At 43.1% G+C, this 23,624-nt stretch overlaps 2 protein-coding genes across 2 annotated transcripts in view; both read right to left on the bottom strand.

Moving 5' to 3' along the window:
• LOC119442518 (chromodomain-helicase-DNA-binding protein 1-like) overlaps positions 1-16,883 on the bottom strand; it is a 71,071-nt gene extending 54,188 nt beyond the window's left edge. The window contains exons 1-6 of the mRNA XM_037707425.2: positions 16,283-16,883; positions 3,692-3,850; positions 2,425-2,711; positions 2,033-2,094; positions 1,613-1,858; positions 337-476 (exon numbers count right to left, since the gene is read on the bottom strand). Of these exons, the coding sequence (XP_037563353.1) occupies positions 337-476; positions 1,613-1,858; positions 2,033-2,094; positions 2,425-2,711; positions 3,692-3,845 (889 nt within the window). The 5' untranslated portion in view covers positions 3,846-3,850; positions 16,283-16,883. The remainder of the gene's footprint in view (positions 1-336; positions 477-1,612; positions 1,859-2,032; positions 2,095-2,424; positions 2,712-3,691; positions 3,851-16,282) is intronic.
• A 138-nt stretch (positions 16,884-17,021) lies between these two features.
• Positions 17,022-23,376, bottom strand: LOC119442519 (28S ribosomal protein S11, mitochondrial-like). Its single transcript, XM_037707426.2, has 6 exons — positions 23,030-23,376; positions 21,552-21,679; positions 20,721-20,746; positions 20,558-20,632; positions 19,061-19,126; positions 17,022-17,186 (listed from the first exon to the last, which is right to left on the bottom strand). Exons 1-6 carry the CDS (start codon positions 23,278-23,280, stop codon positions 17,079-17,081), a joined length of 654 nt encoding a protein of 217 aa, XP_037563354.1. The 5' UTR covers positions 23,281-23,376; the 3' UTR covers positions 17,022-17,078.
• Between the last annotated feature and the right edge of the window lie 248 nt (positions 23,377-23,624).

Below are 23,624 nucleotides of genomic sequence, written 5' to 3'. Positions count from 1 at the left end.
CTAGTTAAAACATCTACAGTGTGGACAATGACAAACAACGACAATTAAGCAAAAGCTACATCAGTCATGGTACTCATAGCACCAAATGCAGTACCAGGAGCATCATACAACTGTAACTTCAATTTGGCAACTACTTCTTCAGCAGTAACTACAGCAGTCATAATCTTCAGCAGGGACCTGTAATGTGCAATGTTGCAAAGCATCACCTCTCAAAGCATCCACGTTGCACAGGCATTCTTACAACGACCCTTCAGACACGCTGATGCTAGAATGCCTCATCTCTTCAAACGATCTTATTTGACGACACGCAACATGACAGAAGTCGAGCTCACTCACCTCCCTTTTTGCCTACACGATGATCAATCACCCTCTCAACTGTCTCAGAATTGGAGGCCTCAGCAGCAGCAGCCTGTTCATCATATTCCACCTCCACTATGTCATCCGAGCCAGTCTCCTCTGCACTCTGTTCCTTGTAGCTGCGCAGGTCACGAATCTAAGTCACACAACCAACCACACAAAATACCTACTGCTAAATGGACCCAGGTCATGCTATAATATGTTTCAAGGCTAAATGTGCAATTGAAACATTACAGTCAACTTGCCCATGTCTACAAGTAATTTTTTTCAGTAAAGAGAGATTGTATTTTGCAACACAGATAATGGATGTGCACGTTGCTCAATACTGTGCAAGTTCTGGGTTACAAAATATTTTGTATATATATATATATATAATAGACTGGTGTGACTGGACACACAGTCCAGTCACATCAATGTGACCACCACATACTTTCGATGTCGACATTAAATAACCAATCACAGAAGGCAGGTGGCAGCACAGTGCAGTTGAGCGTATATAAAGGGTGTGTGAGGGCTTCGGAAAACATTGCAATCGTTGGCGTAATGCAGAAACGGAGCAGTTTATCCGACGTCCAAAAGGGCATGATCATTGGCTTTGGGGCCAAGGGTGGAAGCATTTCCGAAACGGCTAAGTTTGTGAACTGTTCGCGTGCCGCCGTGGTAAAAGTATACCGTGCATGGCAAAATGGGACTGCACAAAATCAGCGACGTGGCAAATGTGGTGCACCACGGGCCATAGATGATAGAAGTCAACGACGGCTGCGGATATGCGTTCGGCCGAATAGACGTGCTACCGTTGAGCAACTGACCGCCCAGATAGTGTAATCTAGCGTAACTGCGTAATCTAGCGCAGCTGGCCACGGCACTGGAGTCAGCATGGCTCAACATCCCAGTGAACACCTTCAGGAACCTAACTGACTGTTTTCCTGCACGTCTCACGCAGCAGTCCGCTCTGCGAAAGGTGGTTATTCTGGCTTTTGACAGGTGGTCACATTAATGTGACTGGGCTGTGTAATATTTGCTGAAAAATGTAAACAGGGACAAAACAGACACAGTATCACTCTGTTGTGAAATCTGGGAGACATAAGCATGCCAGCTTTACTAAAACCCCATTTGTTTTAGTAAAGCTCTTCATACAGTACACATTTTTGTTGTTCTAAGTGGTTTCATTTACCAAGGTTTTCCTGTAACAAGAGAAATAAGGTGATCAAGTCTATGTGTATGACATGCATTGCGCCCTCGCTAGATAACGCACCTCACTGCCTTAGCAGCTCGCCTTGTCCCTTGGCGCTTGGCATCATCATCGCTGTCATCATCCGTTGACGGCTCATCAGAGCTCTCATCAGAGCTGTGGTACGTGACGCGGTTTGCCTGCCGCCGCTGTGACGCTGCAGGCTGCCGCTTCGGAGGAGGAGCACGCTTGGGAACAGTTTTGCGAGGCCGCGCTGCTGCATCACTGTCATCACTGTCACTGTTGCCACTGGACCTCCAGTCAGCCGAACTGTCATCAGAGCAGATGGGAGCGAGAAAAGGCACGCAATGTCATATTGATGTCATAAACAATGCTTGCCACACTTAAGTGGCATTATTGCTTTGCACAAAGTTCTATTTACAAGCTCATTATTACAAAATCATATGCAGTCTAACAGAGAGCAAGAAAATGTCAAATACTGACGCTTTCCGGGATCGTGAAGTGCTGCCTCGAGATGCCTTTTTTGTGTCACTACCTTCAGATTCCTGCAAATGGAGACAGTCATTTGGCTGGTTACTACAGGGTAGCAAAGACAATGGCTCAATACACCCTATTCAAGAAAGTGAGCTAATGTCAGATTGCATTTTCATCTTGCTTCTTGTAATGAGAAATGTTACTAAAGAAAATTTAGTTTTAAGTCATAGAGTGAAGATGAAAGAAGACCAACAGTGTATGACTTGCCATGCTTTGAATGGGCAAAAGGGACAAAGCTTAACAGGTCAAATAATGGCCCAATGATCTGCAGCTCCCAATAATAGAGTTGCTACTGGCAAATAAAGCATTGCACTGTGCGAAGACAATTGTGAGGAGCTTACATCAACAGTGTACCGCTCTGGCTCCTTGCGGCAACGACCAGATCGACGCACGCCATACATGTCCGGGTTCTCATCCCAGACTTGCTTCGCGGGTCGTGAGTTGTTGGCCCGTTTCCGCCGCTCATCTCGAGAACTTTCATCATGTGCAGAGCTCTCAGAAGCTCGTCGCTGCTGGGAAGGGGCACTGGGACCATCACTCTCAGCATCAGAGTTCCCGCTATCACTATCCGAGCTGGATGCTTGGTTACTGCCAGACTCGCTTGCATTTCTGTCATCATCATCATCTCCTAGAAGAAAGGGTAAAAAAGTACTTAAGCTATCACTGATGTTAGTGCCTCAGAATCCATTATTATCTATGTATAATTTGCTGTCTGAGACATCAGCATGGTCTAGATGCTCACCTCTATTCACAAGCTGCACATGAACTGCTTGGCAATTCATCCCTATACAGGCCCTGCATTTCATGTCAGCCTTCCCCCCTTTTTCTAAGCATGCGATGCAAAACTAGAGAGAAATGAGAGCCCCACTGCTTTGTTGATTCCCTAGTCGATCAACTGTCTGTTACTACTTAAGTGAGCCAACTCCATTACACTACAATGCACAGTGTTAGTAGTGAACTGTGTGTGTCACTGTAGAGGCTTTGCAACACTCATATCTCTTGTAATAGCACCACCTCATGCTTACACACTTTATGCATCATCTCAAGTAGCTCGATGTTGAATCTCATGTGACACAAAAGTCACTCTGCTAAAAATCATGACATTGTACTAAGAATGGCAGAAGCACTTAAACCCGCAACACATGCTCATGATGCTCCCAGGCTCCGACTTATTTGATAGCAATTCTTTTCTGTTGCATTAAACTGTACTTTCTTTTATTTTTCACCCTATCATGATACTAATAGGCCACCTGCAAGCTCTTTATGCAATACACATCTCCCACAAGAGCTTCTTTTCAATGGTGTGTCCTCAATAGCTACAAACAAGATTGTCGACAGCCATTTATTTTAAAATTAGGTTGTATTGTGAAAGAAAAAAAAAAAAAAAAAACTGCAATGTCAACATTTGCGGAAAAATGAAGCGTGCTCATAAAATATTATTTATTGCATTGCTTTTAATATTGATGGCTAGCTTACAACTGCAGCAAAACAAACAGCTGCCAACCTGTACAGTGCCACAATTAACAGTCACGGTACATAACCTGTGCAAACACCACACAACATGCCAGCTGGACCGCCAAAGAAAACTGTAATGTCTACCATCATTACCTGTCCTTGCCGTCTGGTTGCTGGAGTCTAGCTTTGGTGAAGCAGACACAGATTTCCGACTCTGCATTGCAGAGCTGGACCCAGAGCACGAGCCGGAGTCCGAGTCACTTTCGGACACATTGGAACTGTTGCTTGCAGCATCTGACACATCCATGGTTCCTGCAGAATAATGAAACAAAATAATTGCTTTGTCACTAATTGCAAAACCGTATGACACATGTATGGATCAATTTAATGGGCATGCCCAATCTGGAGGCAGCTTTGCAGCATGTTTATGCAGTGAATAAGCACTACTTTTCTTCTCTTGCATGCCACACCTCACCTTATTTAAAAAGTACCTGGAGCAACAAAGAAAAGTTTGGTGATGAATTCAATCGACAATTCAAGTACTATACAAACAAATAAGGCCATACATACATCTGACTTGGATTATACATACTATGGCAATACACTTCAGCACTAACGTTTTGTGCCCTCTATTGTTATTACGGAACAACACTTGCAGCACAAAGCTGACCAGAGGTCTCCAAATAACCCACTTCCCAGTGTACAATTCAAATCCCAAGACGCTAAAGCCATATTTTTGGTAATCACATTTCTGGAGGTTGCATTGCTGGAGGATGCCTACAGATTAAACCACGACTATGTAGTGCTGAGAGGCAGAAACAAAGCGACCCCCGGTGTCATGGTCACCTTCAGCCAACTGGCACAGACCATGAAACGAACACATCAAGAAGCTGCAAAGCCACAAAACATAGATATAATCTTGAAAGAGGGGGGGGGGGGGGGGGGGGGAGGAACCAAGGTTCACCAACGCATGTTTTGGTTGGGTGCACTGTTTACGATCTCAACCCTTCAAGAATTATACAAGCCATAGCTTAGCTCCAAAAAAATGTTCCCTTCCACTACAGCTTTTATCATTCTTTAAATTTTATCCACTGAATAGCTATTCTATCAATAGCATGAAAAAAAGCTCCTTTAGGAACTGCCAGTGACACAGGCTGCTTGATTAGCAATATTTTGCCTTTCAATTCATGAATTTTTTTTTCCTCTGCACCAAAGTAATTTTGCAGGGTCCCCGAAACTATGTTACAGCGAAACTGAAACTGGTAAGGGGATTTACATAACCATTTCCGTCCAACAGTCTTGTTTCACCAGTTTCACTATGGTCAGCTAGAAGGGTCCAATGTCAACCACAATTTAATGGGTATCATGTCTGAGCCTTCTGGCTAAGATCAATTTTAATTTGCGCGGCATACCAAGCACCCAAGTGTTCATGTTCCCATGAGATCAGCATCACGTCAGTGTCTCAATGGCATTGGCTTCAGCGTCCACAGGCCTGCTGGGGTTCCCGCTTGCTGCTAATCTAGGGGAGAAGAGTCTGGTGCTGGGCCTGTTGGTACATAGCTTGTCTTTGAAGGCTGGGGTTTGTCGTTCTAATCTAGGCGGCTTAGCCCATTATCGCCAGTCCTCCCATGGAACCTGCGAGGATGGTGTCGAGACCCCTGCCCCTAATGACCCCCATGGAGCACTGTTTTACATTTGAAGGGGGTGAGTACTTCCTTATACAGCTTCACGATCCTTTCTTGGCTTAATGTACGAGTTACTGAGATAAACAAACATCTGCATAGTTGTTTTATCTAAAAGTACCGCCAAGACCTAACATTGCTCACGGAGTGTTTTCTCACAAGAACTTTGTGTTTGAAAAAGCTACAAGTGGTTAAACATTATCCTTCTCTCCAATGCCATTCAATGTCATGCCATTCTCCTTGACATTTATTCCTTGTGACCATGGCTATGCTATGCCTCCTTGCAGTAACAGAGTGTGGTGTCACGAGTGTTGTCTACTTCCAGTCGATTCAAACAGTGTGTTCCCACTCCTCTCTCCAATGTAGATTTTCTTGTTACTGTGGCCTAAAAATGCTTACGTACAGCGCTCCTGTTTTCTACTGTGTGCAGTCAGCAGCAATGGTAACTTTCATGTTTCTGTGTCGAAGACATTACTGCCCCTATGTTCATGTAAGAATCCCTCCACATCCCATCAGCTGCTGTAACCACTGTACTGTTGTTAACCTTAGTCACATTATTTCTGTCCCCTTGCATTCTCCCATGCAGCCTCACAAAGGTTAGGTTTTCTAAAGTCGTTATTCTACCCCTTCCCTCGCAGCACACCATGCAAATGCACATGTACAGACAACAGCTGTAGCAGGCAATCTGCATTCACAGGTGGAAGTGTGCCATAGCTTTGAAGAAACAGCTACATTTATTGCACTAGTGAATTAGTGCAGTAGCATTGTGCAGTAGTGCATTAGTGTATTGCATCAGTGCACCCAAATTAGTATGTACATGCAGTTTTCTTTGTTTTTCAGCTGCATTAAATTTTTCAAGATCACCTGTGGAAGATCATCATCATCATCAGTCTATATTTATGTCCACTGCAGGACGAAGGCCTCTCCCTGTGATCTCCAATTATCCCTGTCTTGCGCTAGCTGATTCCAACTTGCGCCTGCGAATTTTCTTTAAAGTAAATTACTCAACATTATTTCTTCCACAAGCAATCAAATGTGTAATTGATTATTGAAAAATATTTCACTAATTAGGTTTCTAACTCATTTACAGCAGACATTGCAATTTACAAATAGTAGCTAGTGAAATTGCAAGGTATATAGACTTGGAACGAATTTTAACGATGGCACCGATTTTAGAGATATGCAGCATCAAACCTGCGGTTTTTTAAGAAAGCGTTGTTTCATGCATTGAAGCACAAGAACTGGAACGCTAACATGTTTCATCACAAACTTTGAAAATTTATATCTCGAAACTGATGTCATCCTGAGAATTCGTTCCAAGTGGATAGGCCTTGTGAACTCACCAGCTACAGTTCGTAAATTGCAATCTGCGCCGTAAAGCAATTAAAAAGTTCATTAGTACATTTTAGTAGTACTAATTAATAGTACATAATTAAGCATTTTGATTTCTCGTAAAGTAATGCCTGCCTCTGCCTCATCAAGTAATTCAGTTCCAGGGTTAGAATTGGACTACATGCCACAGTCGACTACTAAAAATTTGGTGCACCCAAAAAAAAAAAAAAAAAACCTGGGGGGTGCTATCAAAATTAACCTTAATGGACCGGCATGCTACAAGTATTTTCAATGACATCCCGTGGGAAGCTAATCCCCCAGACGACACACATCCCAGTGATATCCCAAAATTTCCTCAACATCCCATATCCAAATAGGGAGATCCAAAGAACGTCTTATGGATGTGTACATGGGGGATCATCCCTAAAATACCCATGTTTGATTCTTATTACGTTTCATGAATTAGAGCCTTTGTGCTTATGGGTGTGCACAACCACTCTGTTAGTATGGTAACGTCAGAAAGCAGTGTTGTTTGCATGCCATTATTTATCTAGAATTCTGAAATTTCCCAGGAGTGGCAGACACAAGCACAGTGGTCACGCACATATGTTGTGGAAATATATTTTCCCACATCACTCACCCGAGTGACATCACTCATCCATTCAACGTCGAATGGGCGGAGGCAGCTAAAAATGTGGAGAGTGGAGCTGCTGTGATCTACAACGAAGGATATGTTTAAAACCCAATAATAAATTGTATGCTTTAATCAGTTCCCTTAAATCTGTCCCCTGATGATCAGTAGGGCCTACCCTAGTGGCTCTGTGCACTTGTACACAACCGCCAAAAACACTTCAGGGTCCTTTTAAAAATGATTAGTAGATTATCAAAACTGACATTAAAAAGGCCAATTTAATGCCGATGCTTTGTGAAGCATTAATTTTCATCATGCCTCTGGAGTGTAAAATGAAGAAAGTCTACTTCACTTTGCCATGAAAAACAGCAGCATTATTTTCCTGCGATTCCTTAGGAAAGGTGGTACAGATCCATACCAACAACAGGAAGAAAGCCTGAGCCTAAAGATTTTATAACGCCTTTTCCTCCAATTCACACATGGAACAGTCTAAAATGCTTAAATTGGGGAGACATCTTTTGCCCATACAGTCTGTGTGAAACTGATTTTGTATTGCCAAATGACACATGCAGACCTGTCAAAGTGTATCGTTGCTGACAATGGTACAGGGGGTCATGTTCCCGACAGGCGAGAGCTTTTTATTTTAAAGAACAGACATGGTGGCCAGTGGCAGTTCCTTCATTTTGTTGTTGCTATCTCTTGAAATACCTCTATGAACTGATACTTGGTTGCCAACGGCAGCTCATTCATTTTGTTGCTGCTTTCTTTTGAATTAGGTGAAGAGAAATCTGAAAGCTCTGGCTAGAAGTGTTTCAGGTAAGTCTAAGACAAGCAGACTAGTATCCATCAGAAAGAAAAAAGTTCAAGACAATTTCGCTCTTCAAACCAGAGGATTAGGTTCAGGCTTTGTTTTTGGTATAAGCACGTCACAATTTTCTGTGCAAGTGCCAGGACGTGCACGATAATAACGTTCCTTTTTGGCAGTTGTGCAAGAATAACTGCAGTAGCAGAAATGTTGATTGCCTTCATAATTTGATTCTTAAGTTAACAGTAGTTCGCTAACAGTGCATGCACATGTTTACTAGGCTTCAGGAGTCTGTACTTTCATTGCGTCTTTCATCACAAACTATGTCTTGCTAGTATGAAGCATGCGCAAATAAATGCATTGCCAATAAAATGTACTGCAGCACAGTGAAGACTGCCCCTAACGGCTGCCTCAGAATGTGACAGGCAACAGAATGTTAAAAGTGCTTCATTGAATTCTGTACCACTCTGTGTATGGATAATGTAAACTACAAGTTTACATTATCCATACCGTCATCCTAAAAGTCGCTTTTTGCTTGGCTTCTTTAACAATATGCTGTTCAAGCCTTGGAGAAAAAGTACACAGACATTGTGCGAACTAGTTTTCTTATCCAATCATACAAGTACAGTTATTTTAAAAGTAACCTTGGTACAATATAGTTGCTGAAAGTAAGGACAAATTTTCTGCACTCCCAGACACACTGCGTTTCATTAAATCTAATTTGGCAGATAATTCATGAATTCGATGGTATTCACAGCTCAATTCCAGATTTTCCCTAACACAAATGCATTGCAAAAAATAACCTCTTTATCTATACTGTAATCTTTTTAAACATATGCTACAGCACCGCACAAGAGTTACGTAACAGAGAACCAAACTCAACTTTTAACAATGATCACATACCCTTGTATCTTTTAGTGTGGCTAAGCTACACAGCTGTTTCATATCGACACAGATTCTTAGCAGTAGCAAAAATTTGTGTCATAGTAGAAAGAATGCCCATTTTTACAAATCTTTGTAATTAGCAACTTTACATACTGCAAGTGCAGAATCTAAGCTCATCAGCACATAAGATTTATCCACCAAATAGAAATCTTGGGATTACTACCAGTTTTGAGATATGCCCCCAAACGTATGAGAAAATGAAGTGGTGTTATCTTTCTATGTAACGTGGCACAAAAATATTGAAGACATATGCATCTCATGGTGAATTGGAGGTAATTGCAAATACACAAAGATGTGAAAGTAGAGCAAAACTGGTGCTATTCTCAGTCCAATTCTGCGATTGCAACATGCACCCTTAAATAATTACTTAAAAGTCTAATCCATCAACACTGGTTAATTCTTTCTTGATAATTATCACACACTGTAATCTTTGCCACTGCTGTGAATTAAAACCAGCAAGAATTCGGTCTCCATTCCCGTATTTCTATTAATTGGAGATGGTCATTGCTGAAAGACCAAGTATGTGATGATAAAAGAAGACAGGAACTGCACAGAGTAACTTCATTTTATTGCCCACATTTATGTTAGTAAAATGCTACCCTTGAATATCAGATGTACCCTTAATTATCAAAACTAAATCAGCACTTGTAGCAGAATGTTGAGCAGTCTTCCGAGCTTTACTCTCAAGGCCCACATCTTGATATTTCGAGATAGCACTAGGAATTACGAATATTAAATCCCAGTAGAGGCTTTAAATACTTCCATTGCACAAATACTAAAGCAAACACAGCCTAAAAGTCTATCAACCCTCACCTGCCTGAACAAATATGCCCGAGCAAGGGACCAGAACAAGGGACCTGTCTACAAAACAAGCCTGTGCTACCAAACATTTACATCAGGGTATTATTAGACATTGTAGCAGAGCATTTAAAGTCCACTCCACTGAGCAAGCAAAAGTGCTAGTGCCAAATGCTCATACCATCAGCAGAATGCATAATGCTGCCGACATTCCACTATGAAGCCAGCTGTGTAGTGTGTCAGTGGCATTTCGAGGAGACATGTTTGTTTAAAAAGCAAAATTAATACAGTTCACACCCGAGCGTGTAAAATCCAAGTGGAGTGCAAGCAACTCTCTGCTAAAAATGTCTCATAATGGGGAACTACAGTTTGAGTTGAAGACCTAAAGCCTCCCTGAAAGGCATGCAGCATAATACCTCGATAAGTCGCAATGTAGACTGGCTACTTTAAATCTGGCCATGGGCTGTGCTGCTAAGATAGTCTGCATTGTTATACTTCGCATATTATTTGCAGAAAGAAATGCCAGAAATAGAGTACTACTAGTTGGTGACGCATTATTTTTTCTTTCTTACAAAAGTATTCCAGCGCTACTTTTTCAAGACACAGAAAGACAGGACAGGCGCTGACACCAAGTCAACATAGTTGGAGTCAGTGCCCGCCCCGTCTTTCTGTGCCGTCTTGAAAAAGTAGCACTGGATTACTTTCGCAAGAAAGCAGAAACAGGACTACTAATTCAGCTAATAATGCCCTCAATGCATTAGCTGACAGGAGGCTATGTAGAAACTTACTGTAGTCATACAATTTACCTAGGGGATTAGCTTCAAGGCCAACATAATATGACACAAGGCTAAGAAGTACTGGTGTAGATAGTGGTCATACACTAAAGGGCACACATGCAACCAGCAATTAAGTACAAGGTTGCTGCACAAGCATTCAACCACACCCTCATGTGCTGCCATTCATTCCTCCTGTTTAACGATGGCGCTACCTGCAAACAGTGGGCTTTCATCCCACACGACCACCAGACTGATTCTTGGCTCTATGGAAACAATCATCGAGCACTATTGATGTTCATCGCCGAAACCGGCCTACATTTCTATATTTATTAGTTTATGCCGTTGAGATAACTTTCGAAATAATAAAAAAAAAAAAAGAATCATTGAAACTACTTCAGTTTCAACACAGGAAGCGGGAACAACCAATGAACCTCAAATGTAGGTCAGTCGCTCTCCTTCATATTGGTCCTGCCTGTACTATTTTAACAGCAGAGCTGTTTAAGCCGACCATAAGCCTGTGCAGAGCGAACAGAAAATATGGGCCGATCCTGGCGGTAGTGCAGAAAGGGTCCAAGCACAATGGCACATACCCCTGTGAACTAGCGAAGGTGTTTAAGCATAGCCCAAATATGTGGCCAATACCTTTTGATAGCCAATCTATAGCTAATCAATCAATAATCAATAAATTCTGGAAAATGCTGGGGATGACTTGGTAGTTCTAGGTGTCAATCAGCTCTGCTGTTTCTTTAGCCTTGTGCCACTAGTGCAAGCTATGCTAATTTTTCTAACTGGTTTAACACCACATACGAAATCAGCAGGAACAGCCTGGGCCACAATTTTGTAGCAATGCCTTCAGCTTTACTCTATGTCAAACTGATTTATCAGTCCCGGCTGGCTACCCCCCGTGATAGCGCAGGCAGAGCGTTGCTCTGCCCACTGACCAAGCACAACTGAAAAGGCATCACTACCAAATCGCGGCCCAGCACGCCTTACACAGGCCCTTTCAAGCACAGCTGATTGGCTCTCACAGAAGACACCTGCTACCTTCCAAAAAGTTGACCAAACGAACTTCTTCCAAAGCTTGCCAGAGAGACATGCACCCACAGCATGTTTCTAATGTCTGCCGAGAGTTTCGAGGCATTTCCATCTCAAGACTTCATGCAACCACTGCAATTGCCATTCTGCATGCAGCATTTACAACTTTTCTTTCTTCCAATGCAAAGTAAGGCATTCTTTGACATTGCCTTGTCAGCAGCTGCATTAATTTGGTTGTTTTATCCTACATTTTATTCTTGGAACCTACAATTTCATTGGGGCACTTGTTCCCAGTCCTATTTTGGGTACAGAAGTATTTACACGAAGCCCAAGTTCCCTTTGGTCTCTCGCACAGTATTACACATTGGTGGACACCTAAGAAAAGGAGGCTGTGCAATACTTCCGGAGTAGCCGGACCAGGGATCTACTACCGTCATAGGTAAGGAATGAACTACGACGTTGTGGAATATGAATCATACTTGCAGAACCAGCCGCACCAAGTGCTCAAGGACATAATGACCGACTACAGAAACAGCAGTAATATTTCAGACAAACTCAAATGTATTTGTTTCAAATTTTTACATTATTTTACAGCAGTTTTAAATGCCTCACAAAACAATCTTCAGCCTCAATAACTAACTGAATTTTGACTTCAAAAATGCCTGTTCGCTTAGACCACAATTGCTACCTTCGGTTACCTTCTAGTATACTGCGGCTATTTGTCAAGTCTTCCTCTCGGAGACACTGACCATACATAGCAATACAGCAGGTTTAAATTTTGTCAACCAGAATGCCACACAGAGGATACTATGGTTGCACCAATATTGGGTCATGCAGGCCATGCGGGAAGCATACCCATCACTTAGGACTTGTGCCCAATGTCTTTGTGCACACACTGTTGACTCCGCCACCTTGAAGCTGCTTAGCAATGGCCATCATTGGCTTTTCATGGGTTTTTCTTTCTTTTCCCCCTTATGATGGCCTGCACCTTCTGGAAAAACAATGGTTGACAGTGCTTCTCTCTGTCGCAGATGACAGCAAATTAGCTGCGAGCTCTTTTCTCAGCCTGGAAACACATTTTGCCAAGTTCCACAAGGCAATAATCTCCAGGTCGTTGTGGCTGGCATGAAAATCCGTGAGCATTTCTCTGTCCCGTGTGATCAACCACATACCTATCTACCCAAGTAAATATACTAGATCGACGACGAAAAGGTTGAAGACGAAGTGCCTTGACAGATAAAATGTTAATGTCACATCTACAGCTAATGGAAGCAGTCTCAAATACCTTGTGCACATATAAATTCTATGCTCAGCACATTCGGATGTTCACTTCTTTGAATATAATGGAAGCTACAATTGAAGCCCATAATCAAAAAAGGCTTACGAGTGAAGTGGCAGTAGACTACTCGCTCACATCTTATACCAGTCACACCTGCACTTTTGAAGTCCTCTGAACCAAAGATCCTTTACTTCAAGGGCACTCACTCTGGCGCATAAAAAAAGGAGGCCTATAGTTGAAGGTAGCTTTGAGTCGGGGTTTGTCTTTTGGAAGCTCAAGGGGACACTCGAGCCTAGAGTGCATCTGACAGAAGTAAAAAAATGCTGTATCAATAAGGAAGTTAAATTTTTACCTGTTGAAACCCGTCACCATCAGCAACATTGATGTAACATGGGTGCCAAGTGCAATATGATTATCGGCTGCTACGCATCAAAGTGTCGTTGGCTTTTTTTGTTTTGTTTTTTACATTTCAGGACGCTTTGCCGATTTCTGATAAAATCTTCAGGCGGAGACCATCTCGAAACTGTGTAGCACAGACAGATATCCTTTGTACTGTTCCTTTGAAAGCTCCATGCTCCTCAACTTCACAGGACCTTTGGTATGCCCGTGTAACTTGTGTACTAGCTCTGAAATGACCCATCCACCCAAGTTCATCTCGGACCACAAAATCAAGCATGACCTTGAATTGCACTTTCAAATTGGCAGAGAGATGTGCAAAAGTAGTTCGAGGTGATGCCACTGATCAGTACCTCCTCACATTACTCATCTATTTATGCTTGTGGCCATATGGCTTAAGTTCACACCTTTTTAATGCAATTTGCTAACAGTAAGACTCTGGTACCTAATTTGTTGTGTAAATATTGAAATTAAAACTGCACTGCTCTTCCACCATGGTTAGTCTCATTGCCTGCTAAAGGTTGCCTGGTGCCCACTTTTTTGAAACCTTACTGCTGTAGCTGCAATTTCATGGTGGGATTTAACCTCCAGAAAATACACATTGGCCTCGACTGATGTCATAGTGAAGGGCACCGGATTGTGGCCACCTGGGGTTTATTAAATGTGCATCTAAATCCGAATACACAAGCAGTTCTGCTTTTTGCCCACATCCCCAGTGCCACTGGTTGTCACCCTTGACAGCATCAGTACACACATACATAGGTCAAGGATGTGCAGATCCATGTTTCTTACAACAAAGCCAGTGGTGCTTGAAAAAGGCAGAGACCTACCTCCACCAGAAATACATCACCATACCAACAAGCTCTGCTCCAAATTTTTCTGCTAGCAGCTGGAATCGCCGCTACACAGAGGCACCAGTTATACTGATTGAGGATGTGAAGTAGAAATCTATGAATTTTGGCTTCAGCGACCCTGCAGACCCATTACTTCTGTGCCATTTAAAATGCTTAGCACCCTCTGTTCAGGCTGGGGCTACATTTGCCAATGACACTTGCAGTCAGGCCTCACGTCCTTTACCAGCACTAACAGGCAATGCTATGCACACAAATTTTAATTTTAAATTCTGATGAAATAGGTCAGGAACATAACACAATACTCTGCCTCACTTAGTGGAACCTGGAAAGAACACTGGACTCCACACTGGTCTACATCACTTGGGTGCGATGTACCATTGGCTTTTCACTCTGGAAAAAATTTTGCACCTTCCCCTAGCAACTTTTCTTCCTTGCTTACCTATTACTGTTTGCATGTCTTCAAAAGTACAGTACAAATTATGTTCATAGATTACATCAACATGTTTCCCTCAATACATCACGCAGTTTCACTTCAAAGGTCAGTGCCTTCAGACTTACTTCCATTCGTACGAACCATAGATACCACTCGTAATTGGCTCCACCTGAAAACTTTTTGAAATCTTTATTCCTCAAATATTTGCGCAGCAATTTGTTCACATTGTGCTTCCATAAAAATGCTACCCACAGCAATGCAGTGTTCATTTAATGCTAATGCATTGCACAATTGCAACAGCTCATGTGAAAACAGAGCAGTAATTTACCAGAAACTTCATTCTTGCCTTACAGTGGACTAGTGTCCTACAAAGCCCACAATATACTTTTAAATCAAGCATAATGCACAAACCTTTCTGTTATCCACTTGCAGCATCCTACCTTGACTTGGCGAAGTGCAGAAATATTTCTTCATAGTAGACGTTGATGCTAGGTTATTTACTTACCTGACACCCGGCAACACATTGTCCAAACCAACGAAAACCAATGTCAAATCGGGTATTTCATTTGGTGTACCCAGTACACGCAGAATGAATAGAAAGTGGCACATGCTATGGTCCCTGTTACACCAAGAACAACTTGTCACTACTGTTGAAAGGAGACTGGTCAAGTGAAAAGACACTTGGACAATAACTTTATCACTACAATTTTGCCATAGTATATTTTCAATGAGAGTTCTGTCAGAAAACATGAACATCAGTTGTATGGCCCGCAGAAGTCAATGTTTACGATTCCTAGCAAGTGTGATATGATAGGCATGTTGTGGATGAATTGGGACCATCAGCTATTAGCAGCTAGGGCAGTACAACTAACCCAGTATGTTGAAAATCTATGGGCAGTATGAATCTAAATGTTAATGAAAAGCTCGTCATTTCTAGCATAGGAAAAAAGCACGGAATCGATACAAGGTGGTTACGAAACGACTCGAAAAGCAGCACCCCTCGATTGGCACTACAACTATAGAACTAAACCAAAGCTGTTGCTGCCAACAATTTTTTTTCCATACGTCAACAGAAGAGTGCTCGTAACAATTGCGTTACCGTCACATATACTAATTCACTAATTGCTAGACACAGAACACAAGAAATTAGAAAGCACAGGCCTATCAGTAATAATCATGAAGCCGTAACGTGAGCGGCTACTAGCCACAGCATAACCAGCGGCCAGGAGCTGGCAAAACAGGCGTTATTTGCTCAAATGGGTCCACGCCGGATCGCGAATTCAACAAGGTCAATTGAAAGTCAAGCAAACAAAGGATCGAACTCGAACATGAAAACCGTGAAACACAATCAATTAATCCCAATTAAGTGTGCCTCAAAGGGAGCTCAAGCACGTTAGCAATGTGGAAGGGTCGGCTCAGGGGCGACGACGAAAGTTCGACGTAAAAAAGCACGATGCGTACCTCAGCTAAGCCACGTATAACGATAAGGTAGGAACGTAATGCACAAACGGATAGGTAACTACACACTGATCAAATAACTGCTCGGGAAATGAGAAACAGCAGATCTGCGATGTCAACAAACATCAACTGCCCCGAAGAAAACCGAGTAGGGTCGGACACGCCGTACCAAACACGCTTAGGGCACACCGCGGCGTAGTAAAGGTAAGGGCAACAACTAATGGAACTACAAGAACAAACTAAGTACTACCCACTAGCAACGAAAATAAGTAAACACGCGGGGCGGCGCCAAATTCGAATGCAGAAGCAAGGGCTCCTACCTCCCAAGGGCTGCAGACGCTCCGTAGCCGACGTGGAGGGTTAGGCCTAACACGCCGACGGGGCTGTAGGGCAACGTCGCCGGCACTAATTCACAAGTTGAAGCACAGTTCCGGGCAAAATAGTCACTCCCGGAGTCCAAATAACAGTCCGGAGCAGCACAGGACGCAAATCCAGAGGTCTCCGACCCCACCGCAGGCGAAGACTTCCTGCTTAGAAGACCTTCGAGCCCGCTGTCGCCAAGATGGCTCCGCGGCCCACGGATGCCATCATGGTCGGGTCGAACAACTTCCTCGAAGGAGACGCGAAATTTCTTGCAGAGGACGCCGTCAGCTATAATCACACAATAAATGGTCCGTTTCTTCACTAAAGTGGTTAGCTATTCCAGAGAATCAGCACAGCCGCGACCGAGGCACCGATTTCGAGAGAGCACGCGAGCTAAGCAACGTAGCTACCTCCATTGTAGCCGCCATGTTTAAAGCCGCTCCTTCCCCGTCAATGCGCCGTGACGTTGTGCGTACCGCGTGATCACTGGGATACCGCGACTTTTTGAATATAAGCCGCATACAACTTTCAGCGCTCCCTACGGCAAAGATGACACTGAATGTGCCGGCACTTGCCAACGATTTGATGCGACATTGGGAGATAACATCGCACTATCGCACCGCTTAACAACACAATCACCAGCTCATAACCGCTAGAGCAGTTTCCAGAGTCTGGTTTAATTAGAACAGCTGCACATTATCTAATTCATATTTTATTTACAGCACTAATTGGTACAGCATGGTCAGTCGTATGTCAAAGCCGCTTCGCTTTGCGTGGTCTTGGACACTTCTCGGGAGCCGGTGTTCTGTCGGTGATAGAAATTACGGTGAGGCCGCCCATTTGGAGACCTTTGATGGATGCCTGAAATGAAAATACCACGCGCCCTGCTTGTAACAACTGAATCGTACCGCACTCGCCACTCCTGCCCCCCAAAAATAAGAACCCGCCGCGGCTAAATGAAGCAAGTGAAATCATTGCAGCCACTTCACATACATAAGGGCTATGGTCAGTGTGCATTGTAATATGTAAAGGAAGTATGCTTGGTATGAAGAAAACAAAGAAAAAAAATTTTTTGCACTGCCAGGTGCAGCCAAGTAACGAATTGTTTCAAATCATAAAAAGTATTAATGAAAATTCAGCTTGCAGTTCAAATTTACAGAATTGCTAATTTTGGCAATTACATTTACTGTAGATACTAAAGGGAAGAATGCTAACAAGCAGCACTAACAGAAGAAATTGAACTACCAGAAAAGGTTCCTGCTAACAACCCAGTTTTTATGATAGTACAAGAAATAGAACTAGTCTACCTGTTATAACCCTATTGGATAAGCATATCCATCCTTAATGAGCCTATGTACAGAGCATGGAAGGAAGTGCACAAAGTAACTGGGCCTTTACATCTTTAACAATGCAGTAATGACTATAATGGCCAGAACTTTACGCATTGGAATGCAACCTCAATGACAAGTCCACCCTGCAAGCTCAGTCTTAGTTGACTATGGCATTCTTCTGTGAAGTTGTTGGTCAACAGTTGTCGATCACCACTACCTGGTTAGAGTATTTGCAATGCACTCACCACTGAAGTCAGTCACCTCACCCCACAATACACCCAATGTTACTATTGCCGAAGTGCCATAGCTTTCTGCAGTTGAACACTATCGCATTTGTTGCAGAACGCAGCTTAGAATTCATGACAACCTTGAGAATTGTGTGGCCTGCTTACAAATAATTACTACTATGTTTACTTTTGCAGACCAGCCATTACACAAAACCACTAGAGTGAAAGCTATGTGTATACATAATGGGGGAAAAAAAAAGTATACATTCAGCCAGTTTAAAGGATGATTTACGCAGTCACATTCACAGCTTTTTCAGCTCGCAATGCTAGGCAACATCACTTCACATGACCAGCAAATTTCTGCTAATACTGGTTCAGCATACAATAGTAGGTGACCTTGCATGTACAAGAAAAGGACAAGTTTGCTGGCAGTATCAGCTGATGCCACAAAACACCAGCATGACACCAATTTGATTACAAAAAAAAAAACAGAAGACAAGAAAGAAAACAAGCATAGCATGGTCCAAGCTCGGCGCCCAAAACAGCGATCTGTGCACCCTGCACAGTCCTCAGATGAACAAAAATGCAGATGGCTGGTCGAGACTACAGCACACAAAGTTTGCACGAGAGCATGTTTCTAAGGACAACATGCTCCATGCAGTATGGCCAGCACTTCATATAAGCTTTCATTGCCCAATAAGCACAGTCTGGCCTCGTGTGTGCCAGCTTGGATGCACAAAAGTGCAGATTAGACAAGGGTGCACGAAGCTCACATAAGAGCACGTGAGCAACTTTCTCCAGGCTGCAAAAATGGCACTTCTACATGAGGCGACATTGCTCTCTGCCAGGCTTTATATTTACTAGCTGCTCATAATGCAGGCCACATGCTTGCATGAAGCTTCTCATGTTCCAACACACTGTGCACAGTGAACGAATATGATAGGGAATGCCCCATTTGCAATGCATGTCATAAATCTCCTTGTGTACTGCCGTTAAAAAATTTGATGTTACAATTGCTTGTAACGTCTCTTTAAGACAGAAAATCTACCCAAGCACACATCAGCAAGCTATGCTTGAAATCTTATTTTTAGGATAATAGTTTGAATATCAAATGGGTTTTCACTTTCATACTGGCTCCCTGTGTATGAAACGAATGTCCAGACGGGGTTTTACTCACCAGCCTGCCGGGTCCGAGGCCCTTGACAATGACCCGAATGTTCTTGATGTCCCTCAGCTGGGCCACCTAATTGTGCACACATGCCACCACTCTCACACAAACTGCTTCCAAAGATGTGCCAATTCGCACAGGTTCTGTGCCAACGTTAATCCTATGGCTAAAACTTTCAAGCCATTCACAAGTACCGCACTTTGAAGCTGCTGTCTTTTCAGACACTGTATAAGAGCTGCTTTGCTAACAGCCTCCCATGAAATGCGAAGAGTGTCACATACATTAAACAGCACGAAGGTAGCACTGTACATACACTTTACCAATTCGTGTTACTGGTCACTCTCTCAAGGGAGTATTGCAAATTCTTTTAGGCCCAGTAATTGCCACCTCGAATTAATAAGCTTATAAACTTAAATAAGGTGTTCTGAAAAGTTTGTTCTTGCAGTTTATCCAGTTGCAGTTTAATAAGCAAAGCACAGTACATTGATAAACAAGCTGTATCGCTTGCACAGATTAAAGCTACATGCGTGTGCCAATTAGTAACTTGCACCAACCATTTCACAAGTCATGTGTCGTTCCGTTATATAGTGGCACTATTTTCCGCAGTGATGACCCGAAATAGCTAATCCTTTGTGCTTCAATGAGGTTTTTAACATTCCACAGCTCATGGGGCTACGGGAGTTCAGTAGCGGAGGGTTTTAGTTCGAGGGGTTATCAGGCGCACCATGAACTAATTACACATGTGCTTTTGCATTATGCCACGACTGAAACACAGGCAAATGGAAGCCGAACCCCCAACATTGAGCTCACACTATATTACTTTGCAAAGGCTGCAGACTATGCACTATGTGCACGGCCAAAGGAAAAATTGTAGTGAATGCTTGCAAGGCCGCCACTTAAAATCAACACTTTGTTTCTCGCTCAAACCGTTCCCTCTTAACTAATGTTACAACTTTTGTTCTCCGCAGATCAGAGAAGTTGAAAAATAGTACTGTAAATTTTGAGCACATCAAATGCCAGATTAACATTACACATTACAGAGAAAGCTTAACTTAGTTCCTGAAATTTAGCTATATGTGTCAGTTAATTCAATGTTGCAATACAGGGCGTTAGTCTTCCTATCACTACTGCCACACTTAAGCTTTAAATGTAAACATAAATTAGCATGCGCCACATCTGAAAAGCATATGAACTAGCAACTAGCACAGACGACATTCAATGTACCAATAATGGAACGAACTGACATGTTCCTTGCAGCGGTCCATCGACATCGCAGGAAGTTGTCATGAGTGGCTTGCGCCAATGTTGCACAGGCTGCTATATCAACCAAATAGCACCCTGAACAGCCTAACCTCAAAACCGGCCTGCTTATTATTTACAGCTTACTTTGGTGACGAACAGTGCTCTAATTTGGTGTGCTTGATGTGGCATGCTGCAAGCCATTTGCTCTACAAAAAAAATGAAGTAGGGAGGCTCATATTTTATGTCTACCACAGAAAAACTCACATGGCTGAAGCTCAGAGCTGCAGCTTGGGCAGCAACTGTGGTTCCCTTCTTGGCATTCCTGTATCCTTCGGTGCCCTAAGTAAAAAAAGCACATTCCTTGTGATTAAATAGACCATGTAAAATGGCTGCAGAAGCCATGAGGGGTTGTAAACAGCATACTTACGCCTGATTTTCTTGCAAGGCACTTTCCTGTGTCCAAATGAAAAAAAAAAATATCGCATTTAGAACTCAATAAGAGTTTCACTGTGTGATGGGATGATGACAAAATGAATAGTATTCTTATTAAAAAGAAAAAAATTGTATGTAATTAACACATGTAGATAGTTCAAACCTTCAAAACAAAATATATACAGGTAAACACAGCCACCGTTGAACCTTAACCAAATGCCAAATAACCAATTTGGCCCCAATCAATCTTAACATATGCAACTTGTTTAACAATTTGAACACTGAGGTCCAAGCATACCTGGTACAATATTTCAATATGATCGAGTGATTCTCATTAAATACTTAACTGTACCTGGCATTCGTGCCAACCCCAGACACAGTGCACTAACTGTACACTGCTAGCTCAGGGTCAACATAGCGAGCAAGGCCTTTTACTGTCCACAGCTGAGTTTGTCCAACAGCAGCACTCTTAAGTCTGCAGAGACAGCAATAGCTGTGGGTGCACAGGTCTTGGAAATATAGAAAAAAGCTCTTGGCTGAGCTAATTCAATAAGCCTAAACAGCCATTTTATTACTGCAGTAATGATATATAATTAACAAACCAATTAAATTTAATCAACGAAACTTACAAATATGTTAATTTAATTGCCTTGAAAATGTGTGCCATACCCAATTGTCAGCAAGGCACATTTTTTGGAATGGGATAATGCAAATTGGTTTAATCTGATCAAGTTAAGGTAAGAGGAAAACAATGAAATACACAGCGTGCCAGCAGACCCACAGTGCAACAAAACATGAATAAGAGAGTTACCTTGATCTCACGGACCTGATGAGTCAGTGAGCGTCATTAATGTGTTGTTCAGACTGCACTTGATGTGACAGATTGGAAGGTCCCGAAAAGGAACGCCGTCAATCATCATATTGGGCGTGTCTTCGTCTGGAAACATGGACCACCTAACAGAAAGATAATGATATTTACATGAACTGATTGTTCTTATATGCAATTTTATAAACGAAGGGGGGGGGGGGGGGGGAGAGGGGGGGGTTTACCGAGAATGAAATTGTTTTTATCACTTGTAGTTAAAATAACAAAGCAAACACTCATCCCTTGCAATTTGCCTAAAGTAATAAAACATTACCCTCAGGGAGCGGTTAACCATAATTAACATCTCCTAGCAGCAACTACTTAAAGCCCTTCGTTACACACAACTGGATGCACATTAAGATGATCGCACATAATGGTAGGAAATGGACAATATTTTTCGGCGATATTGCTGCTTATTGCGACTACAGGACATCAAAGTGTATGCGAGCCTGCAAAGAAACGGCAAAGACCATGCGGGTGCAAATGAGCGCGCTAAAAGAAGCTGAAAAGAAATCGCGAGAAATTACTGCATAAACTGGAACCTAAGCCCAATCTCCTGGCGCGTTAACTAATACCATCCAAGGTCGTTTGACCATCAAGACGATTAGCTTGCTTAGAGTGCTTTAGGTTCCCCGGGCTAAACCTCAGAAGGCGTCCTAAACCCCACAGATGCCACGTCGAATGGCTTCCCAAGCCGACACTTGAGTGTACTGTCCGACAAAACTTGAGAATTCTATAGGCGTAAAGCTACCAGGCTCCAGAAGCCTGGAATACCTCGGAAAAACGCCTCGGAAGCAACATCAGGCGCAACCATGGAGTGCAACGTTGCATACAAAACTTAAGCCTCTCGTTGGGGAAATTACTGCAGAGCAAACGAAGAGGCCAGCCAACACACTCGAGACAGCGATACTAAGGCGCAAGTATTCCCACGAGTGGAGCCCAATATGGACGATGCAGCGCGAGACTAGAGGGAAAATGGCCCCGCAGCTTCCTCCCCGATATAATGTAGCCCCTGTATGCCTGCACAAAAAGGCATCCCAGACTGCAGCTCCAACGCTTTGAACGCGCAGGACACCTAGACAGGCCTCCTGGCTACAAACTCCCGTAACGCGCTCTCTAAAAGAAAAATACCTCGGCCGTTTAGTGCTCAATGCGTTCCAAAATGCAAAATCAGCCGATCAAAAGAAAAGGCGTTCGCGGCCTTTCCGAAACGCGAAGCTAAACCTTGGAACAGCGGCCACGACCAGTGCGTCTAATCGCGGCTTCCCCAAGCCTGTAGCATGGAACAAAGGGTTCCCAACGCCATTTTCTACAGCTCGGGCGGGGAGGCCGCCCTGCCACGTAGTCGGATAGTGTTACATCATTGTGCTGTCCGACCAACATTTAGAAATCGCCAAGCGGTGCTCGAGGATCGCGCGCGAGTCCAGAGTTGTACTCACCTCGCGTGCGTCGGATCGACGTCGACCAATTTCTCCCCAAGCGTGCCTTCGTCCTTCTTGGGCAGAGACGCCATCATTGCCTTCCTGTCCTCGGCTTTGCGAAGCAGACATGTTGTGCACAGAGCTCGGAGCGGACTTTGGGTACATACAGCTGTCGCTGCACGTGCACCAAACGTTAAGTTGGTTCCGCATAAGTTTGAACTTAAAACTACGCCGCGAACAGCGTTTAGAGCGTATTTTAACCTCGACATTCCTTAGAAATGCGCTCCCAAACCTGACGACGACAAGCAATACACGTCCGATCGCTTACGCTTCTGGGGCAGGAGAGAGGTCATGAATATCCGCTAGGCGGCAGTCGTGAGCCCACCTCTGCATATAGGTCTGACCGTAGTTTCTGACATTTAAGAAGACAAGTTTTAGCGCTAGTGTCTAGTTACAGAATATATCAAAACTAACACAACATATATATTAATTTTAACTTTCGTAAACAAGATTCTGTTGCGTTTCTTGTACATTTAATCTATTCATTTTTTTAGTTTATTAATTGAGAGTTGCGGGAAATGTTTGCTACAGTGCAGTCTCGGACGTGACAGGG

Source organism: Dermacentor silvarum, chromosome 2, assembly GCF_013339745.2.
Source record: "Dermacentor silvarum isolate Dsil-2018 chromosome 2, BIME_Dsil_1.4, whole genome shotgun sequence".
Taxonomy (NCBI): Eukaryota; Metazoa; Arthropoda; class Arachnida; order Ixodida; family Ixodidae; genus Dermacentor; species Dermacentor silvarum.
This window is presented reverse-complemented; position numbering and strand designations above follow the sequence as displayed.

Bases quoted from the DNA above. Each gene is read 5' to 3' on its own strand.
- LOC119442519 (XM_037707426.2), bottom strand. From the start codon at position 23,280: ATGTCGAGGTTAAAATACGCTCTAAACGCTGTTCGCGGCGTAGTTTTA. The intron at 20,747-21,551 runs GTCCGTGAGATC...ATTTGGACACAG, and splicing joins GACGCTCACTGACTCATCAG to GAAAGTGCCTTGCAAGAAAA. The intron at 20,633-20,720 runs GTAAGTATGCTG...TTTTTTACTTAG, and splicing joins GCCTTGCAAGAAAATCAGGC to GGCACCGAAGGATACAGGAA.